We start from the raw sequence: 27,183 nt of genomic DNA on the forward strand, positions 1-27,183 counted from the left end.
TGAAAACCAAAAAGTTTATTTTGCAGAATACTGTACATAAATTATTGGCGCCTATTTTCAAAATGAACATTACATAACAGTGAGAGTCTCAGCTTCAGGAAACTCGTGGAACAGCCTTAAGATAGACACCTTTGGCTGGGTTGATGATGACAGTGTGGCATATCAGAGGCAGAGGATCGTCGGTCTTCTCGCAGGCCTCGAATTTGAACTTCTTCACCAATCTAAATATGGCCAGCTTCGCTTCCAACTGCGCGAATCTCGCACCGATGCAGTTTCTTTTGCCTATTCCAAAAGGCATGTAAGCCGCGCTGTTCAGGTTCGTCTTGTTTTCCGGCGAGAAGCGCTCTGGATCGAACTCCCAAGGGTTTGGCCACAGCTCAGGATCGTGGTGGATGTCCCACACAGGAGCCAATACCGTGGCTCCCTTCGGAATAATCACCGTTCCAACTCTGTGGTCCTCGCTACACAACCTGGACACGAATCCTGTGACTGGAGGATAAAAGCGGAGGGACTCGCTGAAGACTTGGTCAAGATACTGATGATCTGTGAAAAACAGCCATTAGTTTCTCGTCAATTATAGAAATGATTGAAACGTTGAATTTATGTCTTTCTCAAAAATTTATTTCTTAAAGCACAAAACGACGGAATAGCGCTCAGTGCCCTTTACGAAAGCGATTTATTACGAAAATCTATTTACAAATGCAAATCACTTTAATTAGGCATATAATATTTTTTTAAATTAAAAACTTAAAAAGGGTCTAACTTGGATACGTTCTGAATGCTTAGATACTGCTAACCTGATTACAAAATCAGAGAAGTAGATGAAATTAAAAAGTTCATACTTTCCTTAAAACTACTCCAATACATCTTGAAAACGCAGAATCAAATACATTTTTAATGTGACAGAAACGAGATTAACACAATATAAAATAAAAAGTAAATTTCTTCGAACACGAAAATATTGACTGCAAAGAACCTTTTCTTTCCTCAAAATTTTGAAGAAAATTGCCGATTTCTCATGCTTTACAGTTTGCCATAACAAATTGAATATTAAAAGTTTTTATTGGATATTTCATCACCTATTCGTAAAATTATGAGTAGTAAATCAGCCCCTTCGAATATTTAAAGCTTTTTGTTGTTTTCAGAATTGTGTACAAGAATTGTAGCGTTGCAGAGAGCCATAAAAATCATTTATTTCATCACTTACTCTGAACCGTGGAATAAGCATTATCTGTATCTTTTTCAAAATCGTCTGTGATATTTTCAATCTCCTTGTAGAGCCGATCCTGAATCTCCGGGTGTTTGACGAGCAAGTAGAAAGTGAAGGCCAAGGCGGTGGCTGTTGTTTCATATCCAGCCAGTAGGAAAATGTAAGCGTTGGCGATTATCTCTTCATCTGTTAGTCCTGGGGATCCGGTTCCATCTAAAATTGCAGCAGAGAAAGGATGCGATTTTATGCTGCTTTTTCATAAATAAATTCATGAATTCTATGCTTCAGTTTACGTGCACAATTACTATAAAATACTTATTTTTATTTATGCATAAAATGTATAATTACTGCATGTATTATTACAGTAATAGAATGGGCTGATTTTAACAATGAGGCGTGCTGAGTGAATATTTTTAGTTAACAGTAAGAAGTAATTCTAGAGGTATTTCAAATACTGCACTTGTTATTTCCCTTGCCAAATGGAAAGAGGCGTAACAAATTTTCCTTAGATTCCATGGAATATGTTATTAAAAGAAAAAAAAAGCGTTATGTCGAGATTTTATGAGAGCCTACTGGGCTTGTGGCAAACTCAAATTCACGATTTCGAGAAAGGTAAACTTCAGACCCAATCCACTAGACATTCGTCATGCAAGCGGGTATGCTAATCTGTCTGCGTTCAATCTGTCAGATACAAAAGTCTTCCCGCTGATATTGGTGCGTCAATTTAAAAAATTGACTTTATAAACGAATTTCAAAATTACAACTTCCTTATTTCGCCCTTTTTGGAAATGGAATGCTAATATCATAAAACTAAATTAAACATGGCATTACCTCCATTCGTAATTTAACCTTGGAATAAAAATCTGAAAGTACAGCGATTCTACTCCTCACTCCAAATGAGATATTTCCACAACAGGAAGAGGGGAAAATTAGATATGTTTTATACATACTTAGAAACAAATAAGAATCAGACGCCACCAGTGCATGGTGTTTAATTTAGCAGGAAGTTTTACAACATTTCTGAAATACAATTGATTCTTTATATGGTTTAATTTGAACCATATCTAAAGTTTCAATACCCTCGAGGGGGGAATCAAATTTAGAACTAATAAAAACAGTCAAGGAAAGTCATGTTCGTTAAATGGGTTTCGAATGTTCCCCTAATTCCATTATAGTTCTTTAATAAAGGAATTTTTAAAAAATAGGGAATTAAAAAATTATATAGAAAGTTATTTTAATAAGTAAAGATTTTTTATTTAGTTACTTTGTTTATAAAATATATCAGTACTTTTAAAGACAGATTAATATTAGATTAGAAGTCAAATTGCCTCCATGTTTTCATTAAAAGGTGTCACATCTTTGGCATTTCCATTTCATTTTTCTTACTATTCAAGGTTTTTAAAACCCGAAGGCTTACTTACCATTTCCTTTGTGATCTAGCATCAGTTGCAAAATATCCATACTGCGGACATCAGGCTTCTGCCTTCTCTCAGCAATGGCTCTCTTCACACTGTCCACGATGAGGTTGGTCATCTGTCCTGCTGTCAAGTAGTTGCTGATGAAGCTCATAACGGTTGCCACAAAAGGGAACATGATCGCATATTCCACAGCTCGATTGTTGGCGTAGCGGAAGAAATCACGCACCTGACAAGAATGAAAATATTTCGAATAATTCTACTATTGCTAGTATGACTTGAGAATATTTAAGTCTACCCTGACTTGGTTGAAAGACAAACCTAGTTTGAAGCCATTATTGCAGCTGACACTGCTAAACAATATTCCTTGTTTTATGATATAGGAGTACCTATATAAAATACTGTATAATGGGAAAATATTTATGCCCCCAACAGAAATACGAGCGGTGCGTGTTCGAGAGATCTCACTACATTGTTTTTTCTTACATCTACCATCGACTGGCGATCTTACCCCACTGTCATTCGTTATTACATTTATCCTAAGGCAGTAGTGCATATAGCTCTCTACAATTCTTTCATTATTAATACACAGGCGTACTAACATGTTATCTGGAGAATTTTATGTACTTCACAATTACAGAAACAAGAAATTATTAATTAAGAAATTACCGTTATATGAATGATATAAAAATGTTGTAATAATTTAGTAATTTGCATAGCCTAAAATCATCCAGTTTCATTTTTAATCTCAAGATGAATATGCTTAATATTTTAACTAAGATGTGTGTCCATCTAAAAAGCAAGCAAGTGTTATTTATTAAAAATATATTTCACATTTAAGCTTAATATGCCAAAGAGTTAGAAAGAATCATTGAAATTTCTTTATATCTATCTTACCAATATTAGACACGTGGCAACACACATGCCAAAGAAAAAAAACATTTGCAAATTGGGCATATTTTATGTTTCGATTTATGGAATAGAGCAGAAAATCGAAAGAGTACTTTGAAAATGTACTCCCTGTTTTTGAGATCTGAAGCATACATACTGATACAAATATATACAGGTAAAAATGCAGATCATTTTTATCGTATATGCTGTATACAAGTTTCATTCATCAGCATTATTTTGTTGCTGATGAGAATTATTGTGTTTATATAAACCAGTATAGATAATATAGTTTAAATTACGATAAACATGGTTTAAAATGGATACAAACTAGGAATTTTAATAAAAACCAAACTTATATAGATCAGTGTTAAGGTGGTTGTTGAGTTGCGTTCTCAGAGATGATCAGCGATCATCATTGCACAAATATCTTTTTCAAGCCAGAAAAGCCTACAGTGTAAAATTCATAAAAATCTAGAGGTTGAAATTTTGACAGTTAAAATGCGAGGGGTGTTCAGAAACTATGTTCCATTTTCAATTTTACCATCGAAGCGTTGTTTTGATTATTTCACACATGCATTTGTAGTAGAAGTCGTCGTAGAAGTAGTAGAAGTCTAAATAGTAGAAGTCGTTTATAGAGTCCTGAGTGTTACGTCAGCTGCGCATTCAGCATTTAAAATGTTTAAAAAAACTGAGTATCCAGCTGCCTGCTAGATATGCCCCGTCATTCTCTTCCTTAATACTAGGAATGCAAAATCATTAGAAACTCGCTGATAAATGTGTGAAGTTTACGAACAGAAACCGATGAGTGATTCTATTAGTAAGGAAGTGGGAAGGAAGTGTTAAACACATGAAAATATTCACGATGAAGAAAAAGTGGGCGGGGTCTCGGATCACTATTCGTTTACAGAAATTTAACAGAAGATTAAGTAGAATCAAAAATTCACCGTTACAACTTTGCCAATGCATTTTTCTCGCATTGCCCGTTCCACTTCGTCATCGCAAGCGGCATATAGCTATGGGAAGGGCATACTAAAGCTGATGTCCTGCCAAGATAAACCTTCAACAATGGCGGAAACTACCCTGAAAAATTATTTAGGAATTGTATTTCATTAGAAGAAACTTATTGCATATTAATAGTTTCCTTTTTCATAATTCCTTATGGGAGTTTGGTTTTTGGATGCCCCTCGTATGTTCTGTTTCTTCATTTCGCATTCGAGAAAGTGAAAATGTCGATCATTCATTAAGAAGGTCACAAATGAGCATCTCAGGGTCAAAATAATATACAACTGGATAATTTATGAAAGTATTTGTCGAATTCACTTTCACTCCAAAAGATAGAACTGCAACTCACTGCTACGAGGAAAATGTCTTGCGGATTTTCTTGGCAGTGCGATTTCATCGCCAGAGCGCAATCAGCGATGACATCCAACGTAAGGCCCTGGACGAGCTCGTACATGTCGAATATTTCATCCTTCTCAGCATGCTTCTCGACTACACGGACCGTGACATCGACCTACAGGAGGACTCATCATAAAAAATATATTCATTATAATAAAAGCACAACTTTCATAAATAAACTCATTATAATTTCTCACTTTTTACAAAGATTACAGTTGAAATTATTTTTTAAAAATAAAAAAAAATTATCAGCAAATCAAAAAACAGATTTAAAAAACAACAACGGAGAATCATTAAATTTCTGGACATCAAAACAACATAATAAAATCACCGAAAGGAATATTCGAGGTAATTGGAATTTTAATCATATAATACTATTTAATTTTTAATGAACTTTACTCTTTTCCCCATATTGCGATTCAATTTCTTTATAATTCCTTTTTAAACATTTGTTTTGATCTCCAACTATTGGCTAAGATATTTTTGTAGTCCATACATTAATAAAACAGCATTTTTAAAGACTTTATGGATCATTATGTCCGTGGTTATGATATCAGCAACAGAACAAAATGACTTCACAGGAAGAATCGCTTACTTTCTTGCTCACTATCTGAGTCATAAGCTTGATCTTGCCGGAACTGAAAGTCGGAGTCAGGAGGGATCGCACTTCCTTCCAGCGTTTGTCTTTCAAAGCAAGTATCGTTTTGTTCAAGGGTGCCACATCCAGGAACATGGCGGGGCGATTGATAAACACGTTAGAATCCTTTATGAACACCTGTTGAGAAGCATTAAAACATTATGCCCTTATCCGTCATCGACATTTCTAGGCATTTCATACTACACACAAAAATATGTTAACCAATGTGCATAGACACGATCAGTCCTCTTTTATATCATTCAATTTTTTCGTCATTATAAATGAGTTTTTTTATAGGCACCAAATCTGCATATTTGAATTGGCTAACTAGTAGAAAGCATTCCAGAAAAAGTAATTTTAGCAAGTTTGATTTCCATTTCAGAATATACAAAGGCTAAGAGCGAAGAATATTTCGAGAAAGGTTTTAAACTTTAACTTGTTATTCGAGTGTAATGCGAGCGTCATATCATCGTATTTTTAAAGTTATACACAAAGAATAAGTCATCCAAGAATGCTATCATTCATTGCTAAAGCTATGAATAATCTGGTCCATAAATCAAATCAGTTAAATCAAAATGCCAACAATTTTTTTAAAAACAAGAGATGTCATAAAGTTAGATAATCTAGAAGACGTCACATTTAGCAGGAAATTGTCCTATTTCCTTTTATCAATCTCTGATTAATTTGCCGTGTACGAGAGGGTCCTCGCTCGATCAACTGTCAATGACCCGAGTGTCAGTACCGATAAATTCAGCGTACTACTCTGTATACTCATAAACTCAGTATTTTAAGGATTCATAGAAGAATCCAATAGGCTCCCAAAACAGATGCCACCTAATTAGAGAAAGCTGCCGAGTGGTTAATTATATCCCCTAAAATAAATATAGGCCAATTACCATTTTATGGATATCGATTTCACTATAAACCTTACCTAAAGGAGAGCGATTTCTGGAGCAAAATTGCATTCTGTAGCCAAGCAAACTATTCATAATCCAATATACCTTTTGGACATGAGTTTGCTCCATGTGGCATAACAGCTTCCAATTATAAATTTTTTCAAATGGACAAAAAATGTTACATTTTATTTCGAAAATCTTTATATTAATATAAGTAACTTTTTTCGTAAAAGATTCTGTATAAAGACTGAGAAGGTGGCAAAAGGTTTCATAATAAGAAAGTTTAAATATCTGCTGATTTTAATGCTTATAACACATCGTTCTCGTGCTAATTAATTGCAAACCAGAAAAAATCTGAAAATTTGTTTCTCTGAAAAAAATTTAAAAAAAATTATAGGACAATTACCACAAAACTATTTAACTATTACAAAAACACTTTTTTTTTCAACATTCGAAAAATCCAATTATTCTATTCTAAATGTGAAAAAAAAATGGTTTCGCTCAAGAAGTAAAATCTGGGAATGGATTATGCTGGTTAAGTGAACTTCCACTGTAGTTGGAATTCCACCATAACAAATAAAAAGCATCATTGACTCGCCTGTTAGCCCGTCCAGATCAAACTGTCATCATGTTAAAATTATTTGTCCTGTACTGCAAGTGATTCCAATCCCATATTTGGTCTGAACTTACCGTAGCATTTAAAATGCCCACCTCTATCCATGACCACGAGTAAATCATATTAAAGGAAAAACAGGGAAGTTTCTGTTAGTCAGAACGAACCGTAGCATTTAATGGTATATTGATAAATAATTGCAAATAGGAAGACGTTTACCTGTTTCAGCATTTCTAGGTCATTTACCACAATATACGGAATTTCCCCCACATAATATCCAAAAACGTTTCCGTACTTCCCCAGCCAGGAGGTGATGATGTCGTTGGGTGTGGGCGCACTCTTCAGCTGATTCATGTTACCGGAGAGGAAATCCGGTTCCGGACCCGGGATGCCGTACCTCTTGAAAACCTTCAGGCGATCGTGCCTGTTGACCGCCCATCGCACGACCATGAAGACCACGCTGGCCACCAAGACGACGAGGAGGGCCAAAAATACTTCCATTTCTGAAACAAGATTTTAGAATTGAAGTAATCGATTCGAAATGACTTGCAACGTCTTGCTACTATTTCAATCATTAATAAGCGGCACTTTCATTTAGTGCAAACAGTTTAAGAATTGACGGATATCCTTTGATTCCAATCAAGGTAATTCGATAATAAACAAATGCACGCAACCGTTTTTAGACAAATATTATAAGCTCATCCCATTTCGTGAAGTATGACCAAATTTCACTCCTGTGCTTAAAAACTAAGTCAAACACGTTCAATTCTACAAGAAAATGGAGCCAGGTGTAGTTTCTGTTATTTGAACGTTTTTACTATCTGCCTTTGACAACCAACTAGTTCGCCGAGATGAATGCTCGCTAAAATTTTCAATAAAAAGTGTATACAACTTTATCTTTTAAATCCTTCTCCAGAAAAATATTTTTAAATTTTTATAGTCATAACTAATACTGTTTTAGAAGTCTTACGTCATTCAATTCCCTATGCTACGCACCTCTAAATTTCTGTCAGTTCCCTTCAAATTTTATTTTTAAATTAAAGCATAAATATTAAACATCTAATAAACTTTTTTGTTAAAAAAGTTTAAAAACTTAAAAACTAGGAATTATAATCGACTCTAAATCTTTCCTTCCGCATTTGATTAAGATTCAACAGAAAATCCCGAAAATTTATGGAAAATGATAAGATGGACTTAGATGGAGGGTGGAAGTTTAAGAAAATATATTTAGGGATTCATTCTTGGAAAGCTATTCTTTAGGAAGTGGAAACACAGTGCGATGGTGCGCGTGTTGGTTACCACTGATTCTAGCAGAAAAAAGGAAAATGGCACTACCCATTCCAGAAATCGACGCGTTCTTTGATTCTACTCAAAATTTACGTCTTTCGTTTGATAAATAAAACAGATAGTAATTATTTTTATGCTTTTAACTAAAAAGATCTGGTCTAATAAATCGTTTTTCATCATCTTAGAAAATCTTTGAAATTGTTTCTTAAACTTCTTTTATAAGGGTTTTTGTTGGTACTTATTTCCTCCTACGTTTTCACACATTTGATTTCTTTTTTCATTCATTCACTTTCTTTGCTTTTCCAAAGAAAAAGAAAGGGAATAAATGTTTTACGCCCAAGGTCGCTAAGTGTATTTACCGTCAGCATAATACTGATATACATGAATAGTTTTATGACCCTTTAGGTACCGAAACATGAGACGAGTTCAGCGCCTGCGCGAGATATGGCCTCTGCAAATGAAACCGGGGAGAGGTAAATGAGTTTAGCCAGTGGCTTCTTTGAGTTCACACTAGTACCGACACACGCACAGGGTAATCAAAAGACAGTCAACCTTTTGACGGATTCGACTGAAAACTTGAAGCACACAAGTTTGGTCATGAAACTATGGAAGAATTTAATTCTTCTGGTTCGTTGCGTTTCTGAGATATCTTTACACATATAGAAACGGACAAATGAAGATCCCTTCGACGGATTTTGATAGAAATCCAATTCCGCTTCTAAAACTGCCTATCAAATCTCATTTCTCCAACTGTTTACATGTTGTTGAATTGTCACATCGCATAATTAGTTTTCACTAAATTATGTTTTCAAAGTCACTAAAGAGGTGGAAATTCATTAAAATCTAGAAGTTGGGAGAACCATCTCGGTACTTCTTTCCATAGTTCCTAAAAGAAGTAAACATTACAAGGAAAGCCGCCTGTTATTGAAAGACTGATGTCATGTTCAGCAAGCAGCGGAGGTGGTCTCCCCAGAACTTTTTCGTATTTATCTGGGACAACAACTTTGCCCCGGGGAATGCCTTGTACTGGCACTGCCGTATAATAGTTGCGAAATATTATCGTTTGGCGTGGATTGAGCATTTTTCTTGAATGGTGTGATCCTTGGCGAATGATTGAACTTTGGCGCGTGATTCATATCTGAAAGTCGAATGTTAGTTTTAGACGCGTTTTAAGGCAACCGATTGAATTGTGTCAAAACTTGGCCGAGAACTACGTTTGTAGTCACAAAAATCACAAACCAAATTTGATATATTTAAATCATTGCATTTCTGTATTTGCGAAACAGACAGGCATTCAACTCCTGGTGGGATTTGGCTCAAAATGGACAGATGTCTACAGTGTAGATGTTCAATTTGGAAACAGAATTCTAACTGTCTAGCTTTCTTTGTTTCGTAACTTATATTTTGTTACGATATTAATAAAACCTCAAATTCAAACACGAAATATTTAATTTCAGCTCCCAGTCATCATTTTTTTAAACTCTCTCGAATACCAAACAAAAAGTGCTTTTCAGAAATGGCAAAACATGTCTATAATTATAATAAATATTTGTCAGTTACACTTAAATTATTTATGTTTGATACAGTTACAAAATTTCTTCCGCCTAGCTAAAAGCATTTTTTTTCTTTAGTTATCTTTTTCGCAGACAGGCAAGCATCTTCAGAAAATGTGTTTATTGAATTCAGGTAATTGTGGAGATTTGTCAAACTCTCGAGTTCGAATTTTCGAAGTTTACAATACTTCCTCTATATTTTGTATGTTAGAAAGTAAAGAGAATACTGCTTTCTTATCTAATGTAAATCATAATGCAATTAAGATTAAATCAAACATTCTCGAGAGGAATAATCACTTTTTATTAAACACTCCATTCAAAATATCTCCGTTAATAAACACGAGCCATTCGAGCGACCCAAAATAATCCAGAGTGCAAATAAAGAGTTGGTCACAAGATTGTGTAACTAAGATTACTCAAGATTGTGCCATTGTGTTACTTCACTGATACCAGCGAATTTTTCATGGGAAATCAAGGTAAAATATAATATCCTGGATATAAATTCAATCATTGTTTTAATCATATGAATCAGTGTATTTAATAGTCATAAACGTAACTATTCAACATAAAAATACAATGGATTAATTTTCCATTAGTTTTTAATAATTGTGGCACAAAATTCCTACATCAACCATTTTGATGTACAGTGCCTTAACTTCTTCATTTCTTCCTATTTTTCCTTGAACACAGAGAGAAAGTATTTGAAATATCAAAATATTCGAACTCAAGGTCTAGACGAATTGGGATTTGTGAGCCACACTTGGCTGGGCTGCACCACAGACGAATCTCCACCTTTGGATCTCCCCTGAATTCAAAAAATAGTGTTGCGTTTCTGTTTATTTAAATGGGAGAGCAATGACCCAAAAAGGCCTTGAACTAGACGAATGAATTTCGTCGTCTGGTCTGCATTCCATATTTCAAGATTTCTATCAAATTTTAAACGAAATCCGTACAGAGAAAGCCGCCTGTCCCGGAGCGAAACTACAAACGAAATGAGATAGTTGGATAATATTTGGTACACAAATGTAGCAACTTGAACGAAGATTGAAATTATATTTGAAACTAAATCCGTCAAGAGGTGGATTGCCAATCGGTCTGTACATTCACAAATATGTAAACGCGATAACACGAAAACGTCACTTAAATATATGAAATTTGGTCTGTCATTTTTTTGACTACAATTATAATTCCGCCTGAACTTTTAGTTTCAAATGGTCGGGTTTAGTTTAGTTATATTAAGGTTCCCGTTTTTAAAGCAACACTGAGGCTATTCTGCGACGGACTTCGTCATTTTGAATCGCGGTCAAATGACGTGGACGACACTTGAGCTGGAATTCCCCCCCCCCCTCCTCTCCTCTCCAAACTTCCAACCCGAGGACGTTTGGCCCCATCTGATTTCACATGCATCAGACCCGCTTACGCGACGTTCAAATGATCGGGAATAGAGACATCCAAGATACAGATTCGATTTTGGGGCATTTTTCTACTAACTGCAGGCCAGGGATTAATTGTCGAAACTATCATCAAAGACCGCACGATAGATTTAAGGAAAATACTAAATTCACGGCAAAGCAGATAGTGTTTAACAAAGCAGATAGTATTTCTTCTCTATTGCTCGGCGAAACCTTCTAAGGTTTCAAAGTCGACAATTTTATATGGAGGAGGGAGATGAAATTTTTTATTTCTAAAACTCGGTACATTCATCAAAACATTATATGTTAAATTTCTTGATGATAACAATATATCTGCCAATTCTGCTTCGTAACGAATTCAACAAACTTTGTAGATTTTTCTTTAATGCTATTTGATTCGTAAATCATCTGTTTCGAATAAATTTCACAGCATCATTTATTAATATTTCCTTTCTTAATTACGATATATAAAGATTGTAAAGCAATAAAAATCTGACATGAATTCAAGGCTAAAATAAAAAATAATTCATTGTCTTCCATTTCTTCATTTTTTAGGAATTAGATTACATAAAGAAAATAAAAAAGAATGTATATTTGAAAAATTAAATTTTTTCTGACTAACCTCCACTCAGGAAATCTTTCTTGCGTTTAAAATGCGAGAAACACAAAAGAAATCACTCGAGGAAATTATTTTTCTTTTCAATACTGTGACAAAAATGAGATTTCGATTTAACGAAACAATGCAGATAAAGGAATCGGAAAAAGACCCTCACGGTAGATGGAGATTAGATTATGAAAAGCAAAATGTTGCAAAATTCAGAACCTTTGTTATCAAAATTGCTGGAATGAGTGAAGCAGGAAAATAATTCGTACATAAATTTTATATCCCCCGCCAAGTCTGTTATCACGAATTGCAGTAAGATTAGGTGCTACTTTTACACTGCCATACTTGAAAATGGCTGTCAACCAGATCAGTACGTTTCGTATTTGACTTCATATCATATTTTGTATTTTGGATCAAATACTCATTTTTAAAAGATGACATCACATGGACTCATTTCTCTTAAAATTTGATGCAGAACCCTATTTTTGGTATGAAGATCTGTTACCAAATCTTGGTCATCTAGCTTATTCTGTTTTTGAATTATCGTGCTCCCATACACATTCTCATAAATATAGATAGGCAAATAGATCATTGTCTTTGTGGTGGTGACTAAACAGAGAAATATCATTTGGATAGATTGAAAATAATAATTTAGATATTACTTTACTTTGTACTAAGTAAATCTAATTTTCAATCATCCATGTAGTTCATAACGTCGATGCGTTATCGAGTTCACATTCGTAGGGTAACCGTTGCAATTCCAAAAATAATTTTTTCGAACTCAGAGATTCAAGGTACTGGGATTTATCGCAATAAGATTTATCTTAACATTTACTCCTTGCGTACAAGAAAGTAAAAATGAAACAAGAGAAGTTGTGTTTTTTTTAAAACGCAAAGCATGTATGAAAGCAATTGGTTCATCGGGGTTATTGGTAGCGAAAAATTCAACACAATCTTTTTTATGTATCTAGTCTTAAGGATTCCCTGAAAAAAATATTTTTCATTTCCAAATTTTATCAGGCATATAACAAGCGCAATTTTAAGAAGGCTCTCATTATTCTATTGATTGCGCTATTAGCCTTCCTAATTTCTTGTCATCTTGCCTAATAATTGCACTTTTATTCGAAAGAAATGATAAAACTTCGATTATCCCAGCAACTAGGACCGAAATATATTCGCAAAAATAATTAAGGATAGCAAATAGTATCTTGGAAGAGATACGAGTGCACTCCTGATCTCACTGCTTCATAGTTCACGTAACATCAAAGAATGTATCTGTTACCAGATTCATTAACAGAATTCAGCGTACTACAGCGAAAAAGCAAAACTTCGTGCTAAAAGAGCAATATCATATATATTACGAGAAAATGCAGCAGTGTTAAAAAAAAAAGCATTTACAAAATTTAAAAAATTCCAAAATTTCTTATTTTTTAAAATTGGACCTTAACTGCAATTGAAACCGAGTAGAAACAATGCATTAAAAAGCGAACCTCCGAAAGAATCAAATAAATTCAATGTACTCAAGGACTGGAGCTCTTTTCTTAGATTATTCATCAAGTGATCAACTTGTCTGCCTAGCCAAATCTCAAACAAAAGGCTTCAAATCAACATAATTCATCAAAATTATACACTTTTGAAAAATATGTGCTCGATTGTTCCGTTTCTTAATTGCAGGAAAATTATGAAAAAGATTAATATAAAAATTTTTAAAACACTTCCTTTGGCGCTCTAAAACTAGAACTTTCCGTTCTCATCGGAAATGCTTTTTTACTCACTGCCTGGTGCGTTAGTTAGAAATGCAAAATTTCTAACTAACGCATCAGGCAGTGAGTAAAAAAGTCGATCGCAATTTCGTATTTACAATTGTGAATCAAATCAAGTTAAATAAAAGTGTATAAAAAATTACTCATCTGTGGGTCCCCCCCTGTGTAGATTTGTTCTTTTTGCTTTTATTATTTCAGAAGAAAATATTACTCTAATGCAGTGAATGACAGCTCAGTGCCTTTATTGTTTTGAAGGCCGATTTATATTATCGGTTGTTCCCTGCTATCATTACGTTCTCGTATTATCAAGGCGAAAAGATTATATTCTTACAAAAGTGGGGATTTAGTCCTTTCTATCCTTCCACCAAAATTAAAACTCAATAAATTCTGCCCACTTTAATTTTAAAATATATATTATTATAACAAAGTGACTTAAGACTTCCCAGATTCGATAAGGCTCATTTCAAATAAAAGGTGAGTTATTTTATAATTGAATAATCATGTTATATTAAAGACTTTCAACATAAATGACAATTAAACAAGAGTTTCTGACATAGAATAATCATCTTAAACACATAACATATAATCTAGAATTTGAACATTTTTTTTAATTCAAAACAATCTGGGGAAGGGGGAAAAAAGCAAAAAGTAGATTAAAAAAACATTTGCATCGGTGATCCGTCAGTCATTCAGCAAAATGAACTTTCAAATCTCAAAGAAATCAAAACAAATAAGTGAACGTTTAGACTAATACTAAGCCGATATGGAATTGCATTAGACTATTCATTAAAAAGTTCTAATTTTCTTAGTAATTTAAATTTAAAAACTTAGCTATACTGTTAAAATTTTCAGATAAGTTCGAAGAAATTAATAATCCTTTAGATCAATAAAAAAAATCTTATTATGACAGTAAATCTAGGACGGGATGGGGGAGCGCATTCAGGCTTCCCTTTCTTATTCCGATTGTTTACATATGACACCACCATGCTATCGGGGGCTTAATAGTCTTGATAGATTTCAGGTACATTGTGGAAATCGGTACCGAATACTGCGAAAACAAGTCTTTAAACAGACTGATTATTTGGAAACAATTAATGCCGAATTAATAAAAATTCAATTTGATTGCATAAGCTACCTTTGACAACCAATGAATTGCCTGGAATATTCATCGTGTTTAATTTCAATTAAATCTTATGTCCATGATTCGGTTAACAAAGAGCTTTTAAGTATCAAATTGTGACAAACATTAAAACCTCGTTATTTTACGAGCTTAACGCTTGTTATGTATACGGTGCACATGAACATTCTCTACTATTAAATGAACTTTTAATTAATCTTTTAAAAATTGAAATAATTTATTAAAATTACTTGATTGTACACTATATATTCGTTATAACTAATAAATGGAATGAATTTCCACATTTTTTTTAAAAAACTTAATATTGTTATTTTCTCTAGCTGTACTCCATTTCAAATCTCCTTCATCTGGTGAATTGATGATAAATTTATATGATTGGGATGAATCGAATTTGTATTGTCACGAATTATATAAGTTTCTTGATATGCATTTAATGGTAAATTGAAAGATCTTAAAACCAGAAATAATAGAAACGAGGGAAATAAAAGCGCCTTGAATTGTCTGAAGGAAATAAAAACTTTCCCAAACTCAATAGGAGGAAAAAGTATTTTTATTAATGAGGAGCTTTGGTTTTAACTATTCATTGATGGGTGTAAATTTTGGAATGCAAAGACTGCCTATCCCGCATTTAATGAATTTTATGTCATAGAGCTGATAAACAATTTATAACAGACATTACATACACGAGGAATTTATAACCGTGGCGCCATCTTCAAGCACGATTTATAAATTCATTACGAACAAATGAAGCCTTTTAATACATAATTATTTTAGGAAAACTAGAAAATGATACTTACGAGAAACTTTCAAGAGTATTAAAAGCTAGAAATACAAGTACTCGGCAACGTGGTTAGTCAACTCGTGCTATCCTCAAACGACTACATGGTTCGGCACTTACCGAAACTGAACAAAATTGGCGACTTCCATCATAAAAAAAAAGTTTCTATATCGCCAAGTTAAGTAAAAAACTGGTTCGTAAACTGATAAGAAATAAAATATCGACCACTGACTCATGTATTCCCCCCCCCAGGGGTAAGAATGGAATGTGATGTTATGAGAAAGTTAGTAAGTTAAGAGTACTAAAAATGCTATTGCTGCCGAAGAAAGAATTATTATAAAGTGAAACCGCAGTACATCAAAATACATTCAATGATATGCGGTGGAATATATTTCAGCAATGCAATAATCAGATAATTCATAAAATAACTGTACAATAAGAAATATTTGTTGTGCTATAAATGTAATTTTAATGGATGCATCCGTTTTATTCTAAATTTTCTACCACATAACATTCATTAAAAAAGTCCCTTGATTATTCATTCAGTTTCATTTAATACGAAGCAATTAAGAATATGAAATACCTCACGAGTATGATTTTTATCAAATGAATTCAAGTTTATTTTCATTCATTTTCGATCGCTTTTTTTTTTTTTTTTGTATTTTATATCAAATACCTTTGCAACAAGATGACTTTTAAACGTCATATTCAAATAATTGTCCTTTTTGTAGAACATATTCTACATTGAAAAAGAGTAACAGTTCATTTCGACAAAAATATATTTCAACGACACCCAAACGAGGAGGAGATGGGCGCTACAAACTCATTACAAGCATAACTAGGCATGTCGCCTAATATCTAATTGTACGCAGTCATATCACTTTCCTCCTCTAAATAAATGCAATCGCAATAGATTTTAAATTAAACTGGTTGGACGCATTTCAAGTACGCGTTCGTTTAAATTCATTTTTTACTGTTTTGCCAAATGAATATGCAATGAACCTATTATTGTTACTTAAAACCATTCTTTTTGGTCGTAATTATTTATTATTTAACAATGATAGTATAATTTTTGAGATAAATAACAAGGCGTAAGTTGACAAGGGCCTCCTATAAATAAATCAATTAATAAATAAATAAATTCCAAATAAATATTTCAGGCTGGAGTCTCACAATATACTAAAATTCGATTTATAACCAAGCGATGATGTGCTGCTTCACTATCATTTTGTAAGTCATTGTTCATCATACAGGAGAGAAATGAAAGTAATGTAAAAATAACAAGAATGACATGCAATATTGCTTATGTGATATTGCTGGAATTGAATATTAGAGTTATGCTACGTAACAGAATACATTTGTTTACATTGACAGAAACAATTTTTACTTTGTTTAGTTTAGTACTAAAATATTGATGACTGTTTTCATCATGAAGTTAATTGTCAATATTTATTTCATAAATTTAGGACTTCAGAAACCCTCTGAGATGCGACATGTCTTAAATTGTTGAAATATTGACATACATCTTAGCAGAACACTGATATGCATCTAGTGATTCACATGAAATTTCAATCATTTAAACCCTTCATCTTAAGTTTTCTCCATAAATGATTCTGTGCATTAAACTCAAACCAGTTGTAAACATAATTGTTTAAAACAGAATTTGTTTTTATTTCTCAGGATTCTCCCTTCATATTTGCAGTGCTGTCTAACTACTCGCGTGAGAAACAAGTTTTGTTTCTTTTAAGAAGTGAATGTCATATTTACATTAGCAGATAAACAAATAGCTTGCTCATCGATGATTAAATCCAAAATCAAATAGAGATACTATTTTGATTATTTTTAAAATCTAGAATCGTTTTAAATGAAAGCAGATAATAGTACGCCAAACTTCACTGATCAAACTGGATCCTCTTAAATTAAATAAATTGCATAGCTTTTCACGAACAGGCAGATCTTCCTTTGATGTATTTCATTCAAAATTGAAATGATACCCACAACTCTGATGCAAGCATTGCGTATCGCCATGCTCAAACAGAACAAACACATCTAAAGAGAATATTTTGGGTTAAGCATGGTCGAAACAGTAATGATTCGCTAGTCTCGAGGCCAAATGTTTGAACTGTTATAATATACTTTGAGTTTGCATATTTCACACACTAGAGAGTAAAATCGAATTTTGCTTTCATATTTCACATATGAAAATACAAAATTCAATAGAAACGTTCTCTACTGTAAGAATTCTGATAGCTCCTGTTTGAAGGGACATTCATTTTTCATTTGACATGCAAACATTTCCATAAGCATTGACGACTCTTTGAGGGGTAAAAACATCACACAATAAAGATTTGTTTATTGAAGTCGCATGCCTTTAATGAAAAAAAATGTAATTAAAAACAAAAGATAAACAATAAAAGTTTCTGACATTTAGTTGTATCTTTTAGATCTCTTCCATCGCCTTCTTAATTTCAAAACTATATTTGTATGTTCAGCTTAATGCAAAAAATGTTATTCATTTTAGGCTCCTCAAGATGCAAAACGCATGCGTCTGTGTCCATTTTACTTTGAAATTTTTACATTCTACTCTTACTTGCATAAAAATTCAATTCCCAGAAAGAAAACATTGTCAAAATTTTGGTGGCAAATAAAAATAAATCGACTAACTCAGGAATATATTTTTCTAATTTCCGTTTCTTCTTGACCATTTTTAATGATACATTTTAAGGCTTAAAATATGCTAATGGTTAGAGCGCCAACACACACATTATAATAAAGATAAATGTATGTGTATTAGCGCACCACAGAAAGTACAATTTTTTATCTCGACATTTTTTTAAATTCAAAATTAAATCGAAAATTGGGCGTTTCTTGGTGTGATGTTCCGAAAATATTTCAGTACAAAGTGACACACACACACACACACCTTTTTATAATATATATATATATATTTCAATTTCTATTAATTTTTTAGAAACTTTCAGGCATATTTTCCACAATATGTAAAAGGTAAAAAAAAAAATCTAAGCTGCACGAGCACTTTACGAATCCATAAAAAAGATGAGCTTTTTATCAAGGTGTTACCATCATGTTGACAAAAGTACTTAATGTCAACATGATGGTGATATCAATTTTTAACTTGCCACTGTATGAAATGAAATAAACATGAAATATTATATTTTTTAGAAAAAATATGTGCAAGTTTAAAGTTTACCATAAATTTAAAAAATATCCATATTATTAATTCAAGAATTCTTCAATATTTAAAAACAAATATATTTTATATATATAGGATATCCTTTCTAATTGAATCCCAACAGTTAATACCGAAGTAACCATTAGTAATAGGCACATACATCTAATAAGGAAAATAATCTAAATGACGAAAAAAATTTTATACAGTTTGAGAAATTTTTTGATGAATACGAATTTTTAATCTTTTTATACAGACATTCGGTCCGATGAATAATTTAGTAAAATGTTGTTGGGGCACAAGTATTTTAGATTAAGAAAAGGTTTGCTCTTACACGATTGTTGAACGTTTAGATTTCATAATTTAAGAAGTACATTTATTGACTAATTTTCCATTTTTCCATTTAAATAAAGTAAATTTTAAAACTGAAGAAATTGAATTTTATATTGAATCAGCAAACTTTTTATAGAATATTTCTTTGGAATATTGTATATTATACCGAATATTCGTTATAATAGGACTTCAAATCTGAGAGATTCAACTTTCTGTATTCATATTTTTTAAAAAAAGTGTTTAGCTTCAAGAAAATAAGTTTTTGGTCGAAGTTTCATTAAGCGCAATTCAAATTAAAGTTCAAATAAATGAGATGACAGGAAATAGGTGAAATAAATAAAAATGATAAAATGAACAGAATGGTGAAAAGTTCCTAAATTTGAAGCTTAAAAATATTTTGCTTATAAACCATTAAAAGCAAATTGCATAAAATATTAAATTGCTACTTTTAATCAGCATGAATCGCGACAAACCAGCTGTTCGCTGAAAGCGGCTAGTAAATAAAAACTCACAAAATAAAGGTAATTAATCACAATGCATTTATTATGGATTTACGAAACAACGGTTTCATTATAAAATCTGGGCTGAAATGCACAAACGGCAAAATTTTCCTTACTAAATCAAAAAATTGTTTACCTAAAGTTTTGTTTAGAAAACATTAACTGCTTATCTGGATCGCTAGGTGATCCTCCAAGACATGTTTGAATATATTTTGGATGAACAGAAATCCACAAATTCGATTTCTATAATTTCAAAAACAGGTGAATAAAACAGCAAAAGGGAAGGATTTTTCTTTCCAATTTTTAGAGCGAGTGCATAAATGGAAGAAATAAATAAGTCCCTGCTATTATAAATGTTGTATGCATGCATTTTTCTAAGATTTCAAATTTCTTACAGTATCGGAAATTTATTTCACGTATTTGAATATCCAAGAAGCACATTTCACATTTTTATTATTATAAGTATTTTGCTTTTCGACGCAGTTATCTTGAATTCATGTTTACAGAAAAATTCTGTTTTTTAAAAATTGATTTTTGAAACCGATATTCAGTCAATAACCAACCAGTGACAATTACTTTCTACTTACTAATACACTTAACATTGCGCATTTCGGAACTGGCACGAGCGTCGCGTAACGTAATGAGGGGAACGGAAATAGCAGTTTAGAAGACCAGTTTCAGTTGAAAATGAAACCCATCTGAGTTGAGGTCATTTTATAATTTCAATCAGCTCGTTGCATTTTTGAATAATCGTGTTCCCACCCACGCGGACCAATGAACAAAAGTGATCGACCCTTCAAAGAGTTTAGTAGAATTTTTTTTACACATTTGTAATTATTGGACAAATATATCTTACATTAACTATTCTAGCTCATAGTTTGTTTATGTGCACGTACATGCGTAGTTCAAAAAGAGTCCGAAATATAGAAATGCATTAAAATCTCAAGATTTAATTTTTTAATTACAATATTTTGTCCATCTTTATTTTATAAACATAAAAATAAAAATTGGATGATTTCGTACTCTTACTATACTTTAAGTGAATCTCACTATTTTAATTTTGGAATATATTGGCAATAAAGGGTCACTGCATGAAAGAAAATCATAAAATAATTTCCAGTTAAATATAAGGTAGCATGCTTGTTAAATCGCGATAATTAGCTTAATTCTAATTATTTCAAGTATGGAGATCTTATGTTTAGCCAATTTAGTTTTAAAATGGACTGCACACTTAGAAAGCAGAGAAAGGGCTTTATTCGCAGCCGAGCCCAACACGTGGTTATGATGAAAGACGGCGCAATTAGAACTGCATTGTTAACCGCATGAATGAGATTTCTGTTGAATTAGAAATATTTAATTTTGCAATGCCACGTAAATCTTTCACTGTTTTTTTTCTTCATATGATTACATTATACATCAGCCTGTAGTTAGGCATTGGATGCCATGCTAGGTGGTTACATTTATCATATAAGTGTGACGATCAGTGAAATAAATTCACTAAAAGTTTTTTCTCAAGATTCAATTTCTTTTAATGAAATACAGAAGATGCAGCATTTACATTAAAAGAAATGCTTGTAAATGTGCATCATTGCTTAGAGAGAAACTATAATTCCTTTTATAAAAACGTTGTAACAATTTGTTTAATTTACTGTCCAAGATATGCTTACAATTTGGAAAAATAATAATAAAAAAAACTACTTGTAAGCTTTTCTTAATGAGTTGGGATTTTTCCTGACAAGAAAGCGAAATTCTTCAAAAAATAATGCAAGTATTCTTATCCGTTACTGCCTTCTATATAGCCCGTACCATACTGAAATTCCAAAATTTCGCTCAAATAATAAAATGTAAAATATTTTTCCAAATTTGCATTTTTAAGAATTTACGAATGATCTAATTGAGCTATTATAACTCAGGAATTTATTTCATAGGTCTTAATTCCTACAACTTCTAAATTTCAATTTCCTTCTTTGCATTTAAAGCGAGAAACAGGCGTTTCATCCTCTGGCGTTGAAACAGGCGTTTCAACAACATACTCTGCTGCAAACTTGGAGACCTGTTTTGGATGGCCAACTCAAACTTAAACCAATTAAATCGCTGTTATGTAATCTTTGCCCATTTTGATACCTTTCATGGCTATTCTATTGGACCGTCAGTTCTGTAGGAAGAATCCTCGTCTCATTCCCTTTTTAACTTCGCACAGTTTTAGAGTAACAGCCACCACTATATCCATCTAATTTACTGCGTCTTTGTTAAATTATAATTCAATATCAACTGACATTCATACAAAATTCCGAAAACGCAAGAATATGAAAATATACCAAAACAACAAAAATAGGTATTGAAAAAAGTAATACTGCTTTTATTATTTACCAAATGATCCGTGTACGTTCCTCGGTAGTAATAAGATATTTGTAGAATAATTACAAACACACATAATATGTTTGTGTGATTTTGAGTTGGCGTGTTCGATATCCGAAACATGTCTAAACATCACATCTGGATAAAGGTGAAAAGAAAAACTAAAAGCTTTTCTTTTTGCCTTTAAATAAAATTTTATTGATCTGTGTAGATGTATTTTTAAATTTAATATTCAATCATTAAACCGGATAAGAAAGAAGGAAAAGTGGTAACTTTTTTTTGCGCGCGCGTTTAAATAAAAAGCATTTGAGAAAAAAATTGCCTATACATGAATTCAGTGACTGGAAACTAATAAGCTAAAAGAATGAAATGTCATAACCGGCCTTTCCCTAAAAACGGAAGTTCCACATCACATTTTGCGGAAAAATGATAGAAAGAAATTCCATTTGCCTGTCCACCCACTGCCTATCAAAGGCTTCTGTTAACTGAAAAATGCAACGAACTGGATAAAGTGAAATTTAATGCAGCTTTATCACAAAAAAATGTATCCGATTAAATTATTGGCCATCAGCAAACCTGAAAATTCGTGAATACAATTATTCAAAAAAAAAAAAAAAAAGACAATATCAGACGAGTGAAATATGATCTTTATATGAAAAGAGATCTCCATCGAGCTACGGCTGTACTGTCCCTCAAAAATATATTGACTGCATTATATGAGCACGACGTCTCAAAACCACAGACAGCCAGATGAAAGAAATTCAGTATGTGGTCTTCCCAACGAAATTGCAAATTCGGTACCAAATTTGGTACCCGATCGACAGAAAGAGGTCCATAATGCATAATCGATTCTCTTCACCTCACTTCACAACGCTTACTTTAAGTTTCCGATAAAGTTTTCAGGAAATAGACTATTTTCCGTAAAGGTCGCTGAAACGCAAAATGATATTTTCAGAAAGGCTTTCTTTGTACTTTAAAAATAATGAAATTTAATTTCAAATATCTTAAGTATGCCTTCACTAAGAGTTAATCAAAATATATCTTATTGATGAAGTTTATGGCCGGCCATTTTCAGGCTTATTTGGAAGTATTATACTGTTGCGATAGACGTCCGTTTACGATCGCACGCACAATCATTCTTCGCGAGTTTTATTATGGTCTGCTTAAATTACCAAGTTTATGGCTGAGAAAATGGCTTCATTTTCAAACCTGGGCTCGGAACACGAATATTGCTGAAGAAATTCCTCGACATCGGAGGAAAATCCCAGTGGTTGTGTCTCCTATAATATTTTTTTTTATAGAAGACAAAGTTATTGTGGTTTTAGAAGAGAAACATAGACAAAAATTTAAATAAGTTTAATAAAAAAAATAATAATTTCCCTTCCCCTTCTATTTTTTATATTCTTTCTTCCACAATACACCACGCTTTGGATTCATACGAATCGTCGAGTGAAGAAAAAAAAAATTCATTTCTGAATAGGACGTCTTTGCTTTAAATCATATCTTGTTAAAATGGGAACCGACACTCCATATAGATCTGCAAAAGGGACGTGAAAACCTCACGCCATCCATGTCATTGCAATTTTTGAGACCCCTTTCACATGAACAGATACATAACGTTTCGCCGATCGATTTTACCAATAATTTCAGACACTTGTGGAGCGAGGGCTCTAAACCAGATTTTACCAGATAAGTTCAGTATGTTGAGTTATCCAATACATCGACGTAAACAAACGAATGAAAATTTATAACTCCTCCCGTGCTATATGAAGCTTTAGGGCATAAAAAATGAGGTTTTCTTTTGTCGAAGATGTGCCTTTTGAAGTTCTCACCTTTTCAACGTATTTCTACCGCGAAACAGAATCTTGAAATAGACAAGTAATTGTCAAGCATTTCGATCTTGCAATTTCAACAAATCCTATCCTCTCGGATCTCATTGCATTTACGCGCGCCTTTTTGGGAATACGATAACTTGAAAATGAAAAAATTTAATGGCTGAAACTCGTATGTGCAAAGTTATAAATAGCCATTTGAATTTTAATCATAATAAGTCTACGAGAAGTCTGTCCGTCTGTGATATCTAAAATATTCACATATATAAAATTAAACGTACTATTTTATCATTAGAATTGTTGATGTGAATAAAAAATTTTAGACCAAACTTTCTGTGAGTTGACTCCTGTCGGTCTGTGAATTCGAATGAATAGAAATGCGAATACTCAAAATTACAACATTTTTATTAAGTAAAATTAGGTCTGCAGTCAAACGTGTCAACAGGCATCAGCTTTTGGACCCAATCGGCAGAAAGGAAGACATCCGTCAAGGCACTTACTTTCTCTGCGATTACTTACGAGGATACAATAAGTAGAATTAATTTAGTTATATTAACGACCCGTTTTAAATGGGTCAGATGACTAAGACGTCACCTGACCTTCCTTTTTATGCACCAAACTTATTGAAATAGCAAATACCAAGAAAAACTGGAAAATATTTCTTCCTTTTATCTCTAACTCCATGGCTAAAAAATAAAGAGAACATAATAGCAAACCTGATTACCTAAATAATTCATTTTCCAGTTCTATTGGGCAAATTTGTATTTCAACTATTTGTAACAAATAAAATGATATTCCTCAAATAATTTTATATTCTTTGAAATATTCGATAAATGGAAGAAAAGGAATTACCACAGGAAACTTGTAACTAGAAAAGCATGATCTTAGTCACTAACTAATAGAGTCCTCCAAATTGTTCTCCTAAAAATTAACTAAATTCATTTTAAATTGATGAATCTTTCTTATGATAATATTTCATCTTACTTTATATGTTGGATGCGTCTCTAAACACCGTTGTACTTGCACCATTAGCTGCAATTCTTTCCGTAGATGACATTCCATTCTCGTTATCTTATACAGTGGTTTGCGATATGATGAAGACTGTTGAAGTTGGGCCATCGTAGAGGGACTGAGAAAAAGTCCATTTAGTGCAGAATGAAACTATTAATAAAAAAACCCGAAAAGAATTGTCACATCAAGAGAAAGGGGATACGTTTTTTGCAATCTTATCTATAGAGAATTCGATTGCAATATCTACTGTACAAAAACGCTGCCATTTCAAACAAATGTCTACATGTTTACAAACATCTCTATTTAAATTTTGTTGAAGTCATTTTATATCAATGTGTTTATTTAGAAGGCAGCGCCTTGAATACGTGGATAAGAATTGGGTTTCCGAATGTATCGAGTTGTGGTTGTGTTGTCTGGTTAATGCACTGACGTCTGAACGTTTTTACAAGCAGGTAGGGGGGTTTTGTAGGCGCTTATCGTATCCATCTTACAATAATACAAGCTAATGTTTATGTTTGGATTATTTACGTTTGTTAAGGATCAGAAAAACTTTGACAAAGGTAGAATTAAAGGCAGGATTTTCCTTAAATGGTTACACTCGTTATTTTTTCAGATATCTGCACTGTCGCTTGCTTTATTAGCTTTTCAAAATTGGAAACGATTTCATAATTTAAGAACATAGCAGTTTACTTATTAAATTCTGGACTTAAGTTCTTAGATATAAAATTTTACCGTTGCTCTAAATGGTAAATTTAAGTCCTAGAGTTCTACTTTTGAAAAATATTTTTATACTCTAATTCAGATAATTATGCTTTATTAATACTAATATGCAGATTAATACAGATAATCATTAAAAGATTATTAATTCATTATCAGATTAAAAATTTAAACGAAGTTATGGAGTATATAGTTAAGACTGACTGATTATTTTTCGTTGTGAAGCTGCATCTTCAGTCTATAATCTTGTTACAGGCTGCTAATGAATTGTATGTTTTAGTGAAGAGGATCGAATTTTCTTGCGTCTGTAGTTCGTTCAAATCGGAAGCTAAACACGGCACGGTGGTATTTTAATGAGCAACATTAAATGAATATATTACACAAAACTGAATCATTTTCAGAGCTTTTAGCTTGTATTATCCCCCCCCACACACACACACAAAGAAACCGGCTGCTGGGTAATTTACCTTTAAAAAGAGCTTCCGAAATGACTCCCCGCCATTAGGAGCAGAAATTAATTTTATCTTTTCAGAGTAGCTAAAACGTGACACGAATAAAATGGCAGCCAAGAGAGATAAATTTGGTTCCCTAAACACCCAGTCGTTAGGTTTGCTGGAGCTTCGAGAAATAATGCATTCAGAGTCGCTTGGTGTAATAAAAGTTATTTTCTTGGCGCAACCGCTGAAACGCATCTTGCTATGAAGAGGATGATTCAATTGAAATGGGACAATGCCTTTTTAAATATATCTCTGTCGGTTTGATGTTTTTTTCGGATTCCATAAACTGCTGTACACTTCCCAAAATCTTCTAAGTAGATTATCACAACGTTGATAATTGTATTAAAGTTATTTTCAGGAGCTAAAAGTGTTTGAATGCGGATTTTTTTAGACACCTGGTGAGAATGAACGTGTTATTATTTGTTATATTTATTTATGCTTTAGTTATCTTTCGAACTAAATAAATTTAAAGTACAGCACATTCTGTCATTTGAGAGTACGGCTGCCCAAATTGGACGCTTGGGCAATCCTATTTAAATTAAAAATTATCGACTCAATTTTAAAAAAACGAAGCTTTCATAAAATTATAACACTATGAGACTAAGTCAAGTCCTCAAATTACTTTATTAATATAATGTTGTACCTCTAAAATTTCTTTTTGAGCAGCGAGCAGGAATTTATTTTTTAATTACCCATTTCATAAATTCCTTCCTCGTACATTAACTAAAGGTTTTGTATCAAAACGCAACTCTTTATTCTCAAGATGAAAAGATTCACTTTTATTATTTCCAACGCTCTGATATATAAAAATAATGGCTCTTAAAAATCTTTACAAAATTCCTGGAACTCAAAGAAATTATTTTATTGAGAAACAGTTTTCGCTGGCTGTGAATTTTATGAAAGGAAAATGCCCGACAAAGACATTCTAATTAATTATGGGAACAGTTTGTTCCGCGTTTTGTCGTCTATTGACGCAAGAGCTATATTTCACTACTCTCCGCCAAAGTTTTGTTCCAAATACACTTGCCTATTTTGTCGCCTATTGCCTTGCCTATTGCCAAGTAGAAATACGCTCTCATTTGAAGAAAGTCTCATTCATTTGTGAATCAGTGTCATTTTCTATTTCGTGTAAACTTATAATCCCCTAGAT

The 27,183-nt window shown here is 32.7% G+C and overlaps 1 protein-coding gene across 3 annotated transcripts in view; it reads right to left on the reverse strand.

Annotated features, from left to right (window-relative positions):
- The window catches only part of LOC129963531 (cytochrome P450 3A41-like), a 42,502-nt gene continuing 15,319 nt past the window's right edge, over window positions 1-27,183 (reverse strand). Inside the window, exons 1-7 of one of the 3 annotated variants that reach the window (XM_056077967.1) lie at window positions 15,615-15,709; window positions 7,280-7,563; window positions 5,510-5,689; window positions 4,868-5,029; window positions 2,632-2,854; window positions 1,208-1,423; window positions 1-543 (exon numbers count right to left, since the gene is read on the reverse strand). In XM_056077967.1, the coding sequence (XP_055933942.1) occupies window positions 95-543; window positions 1,208-1,423; window positions 2,632-2,854; window positions 4,868-5,029; window positions 5,510-5,689; window positions 7,280-7,561 (1,512 nt within the window). In that variant the 5' untranslated portion in view covers window positions 7,562-7,563; window positions 15,615-15,709 and the 3' untranslated portion in view covers window positions 1-94. Of the gene's footprint in view, window positions 544-1,207; window positions 1,424-2,631; window positions 2,855-4,867; window positions 5,030-5,509; window positions 5,690-7,279; window positions 7,564-11,934; window positions 12,012-15,614; window positions 15,710-27,183 lie in introns of those variants that run through there. The other 2 variants (XM_056077969.1, XM_056077966.1) reach the window with 2 other exon arrangements.

The sequence above is a fragment of the Argiope bruennichi genome, chromosome 3, assembly GCF_947563725.1.
Source record: "Argiope bruennichi chromosome 3, qqArgBrue1.1, whole genome shotgun sequence".
NCBI lineage: Eukaryota > Metazoa > Arthropoda > Arachnida > Araneae > Araneidae > Argiope > Argiope bruennichi.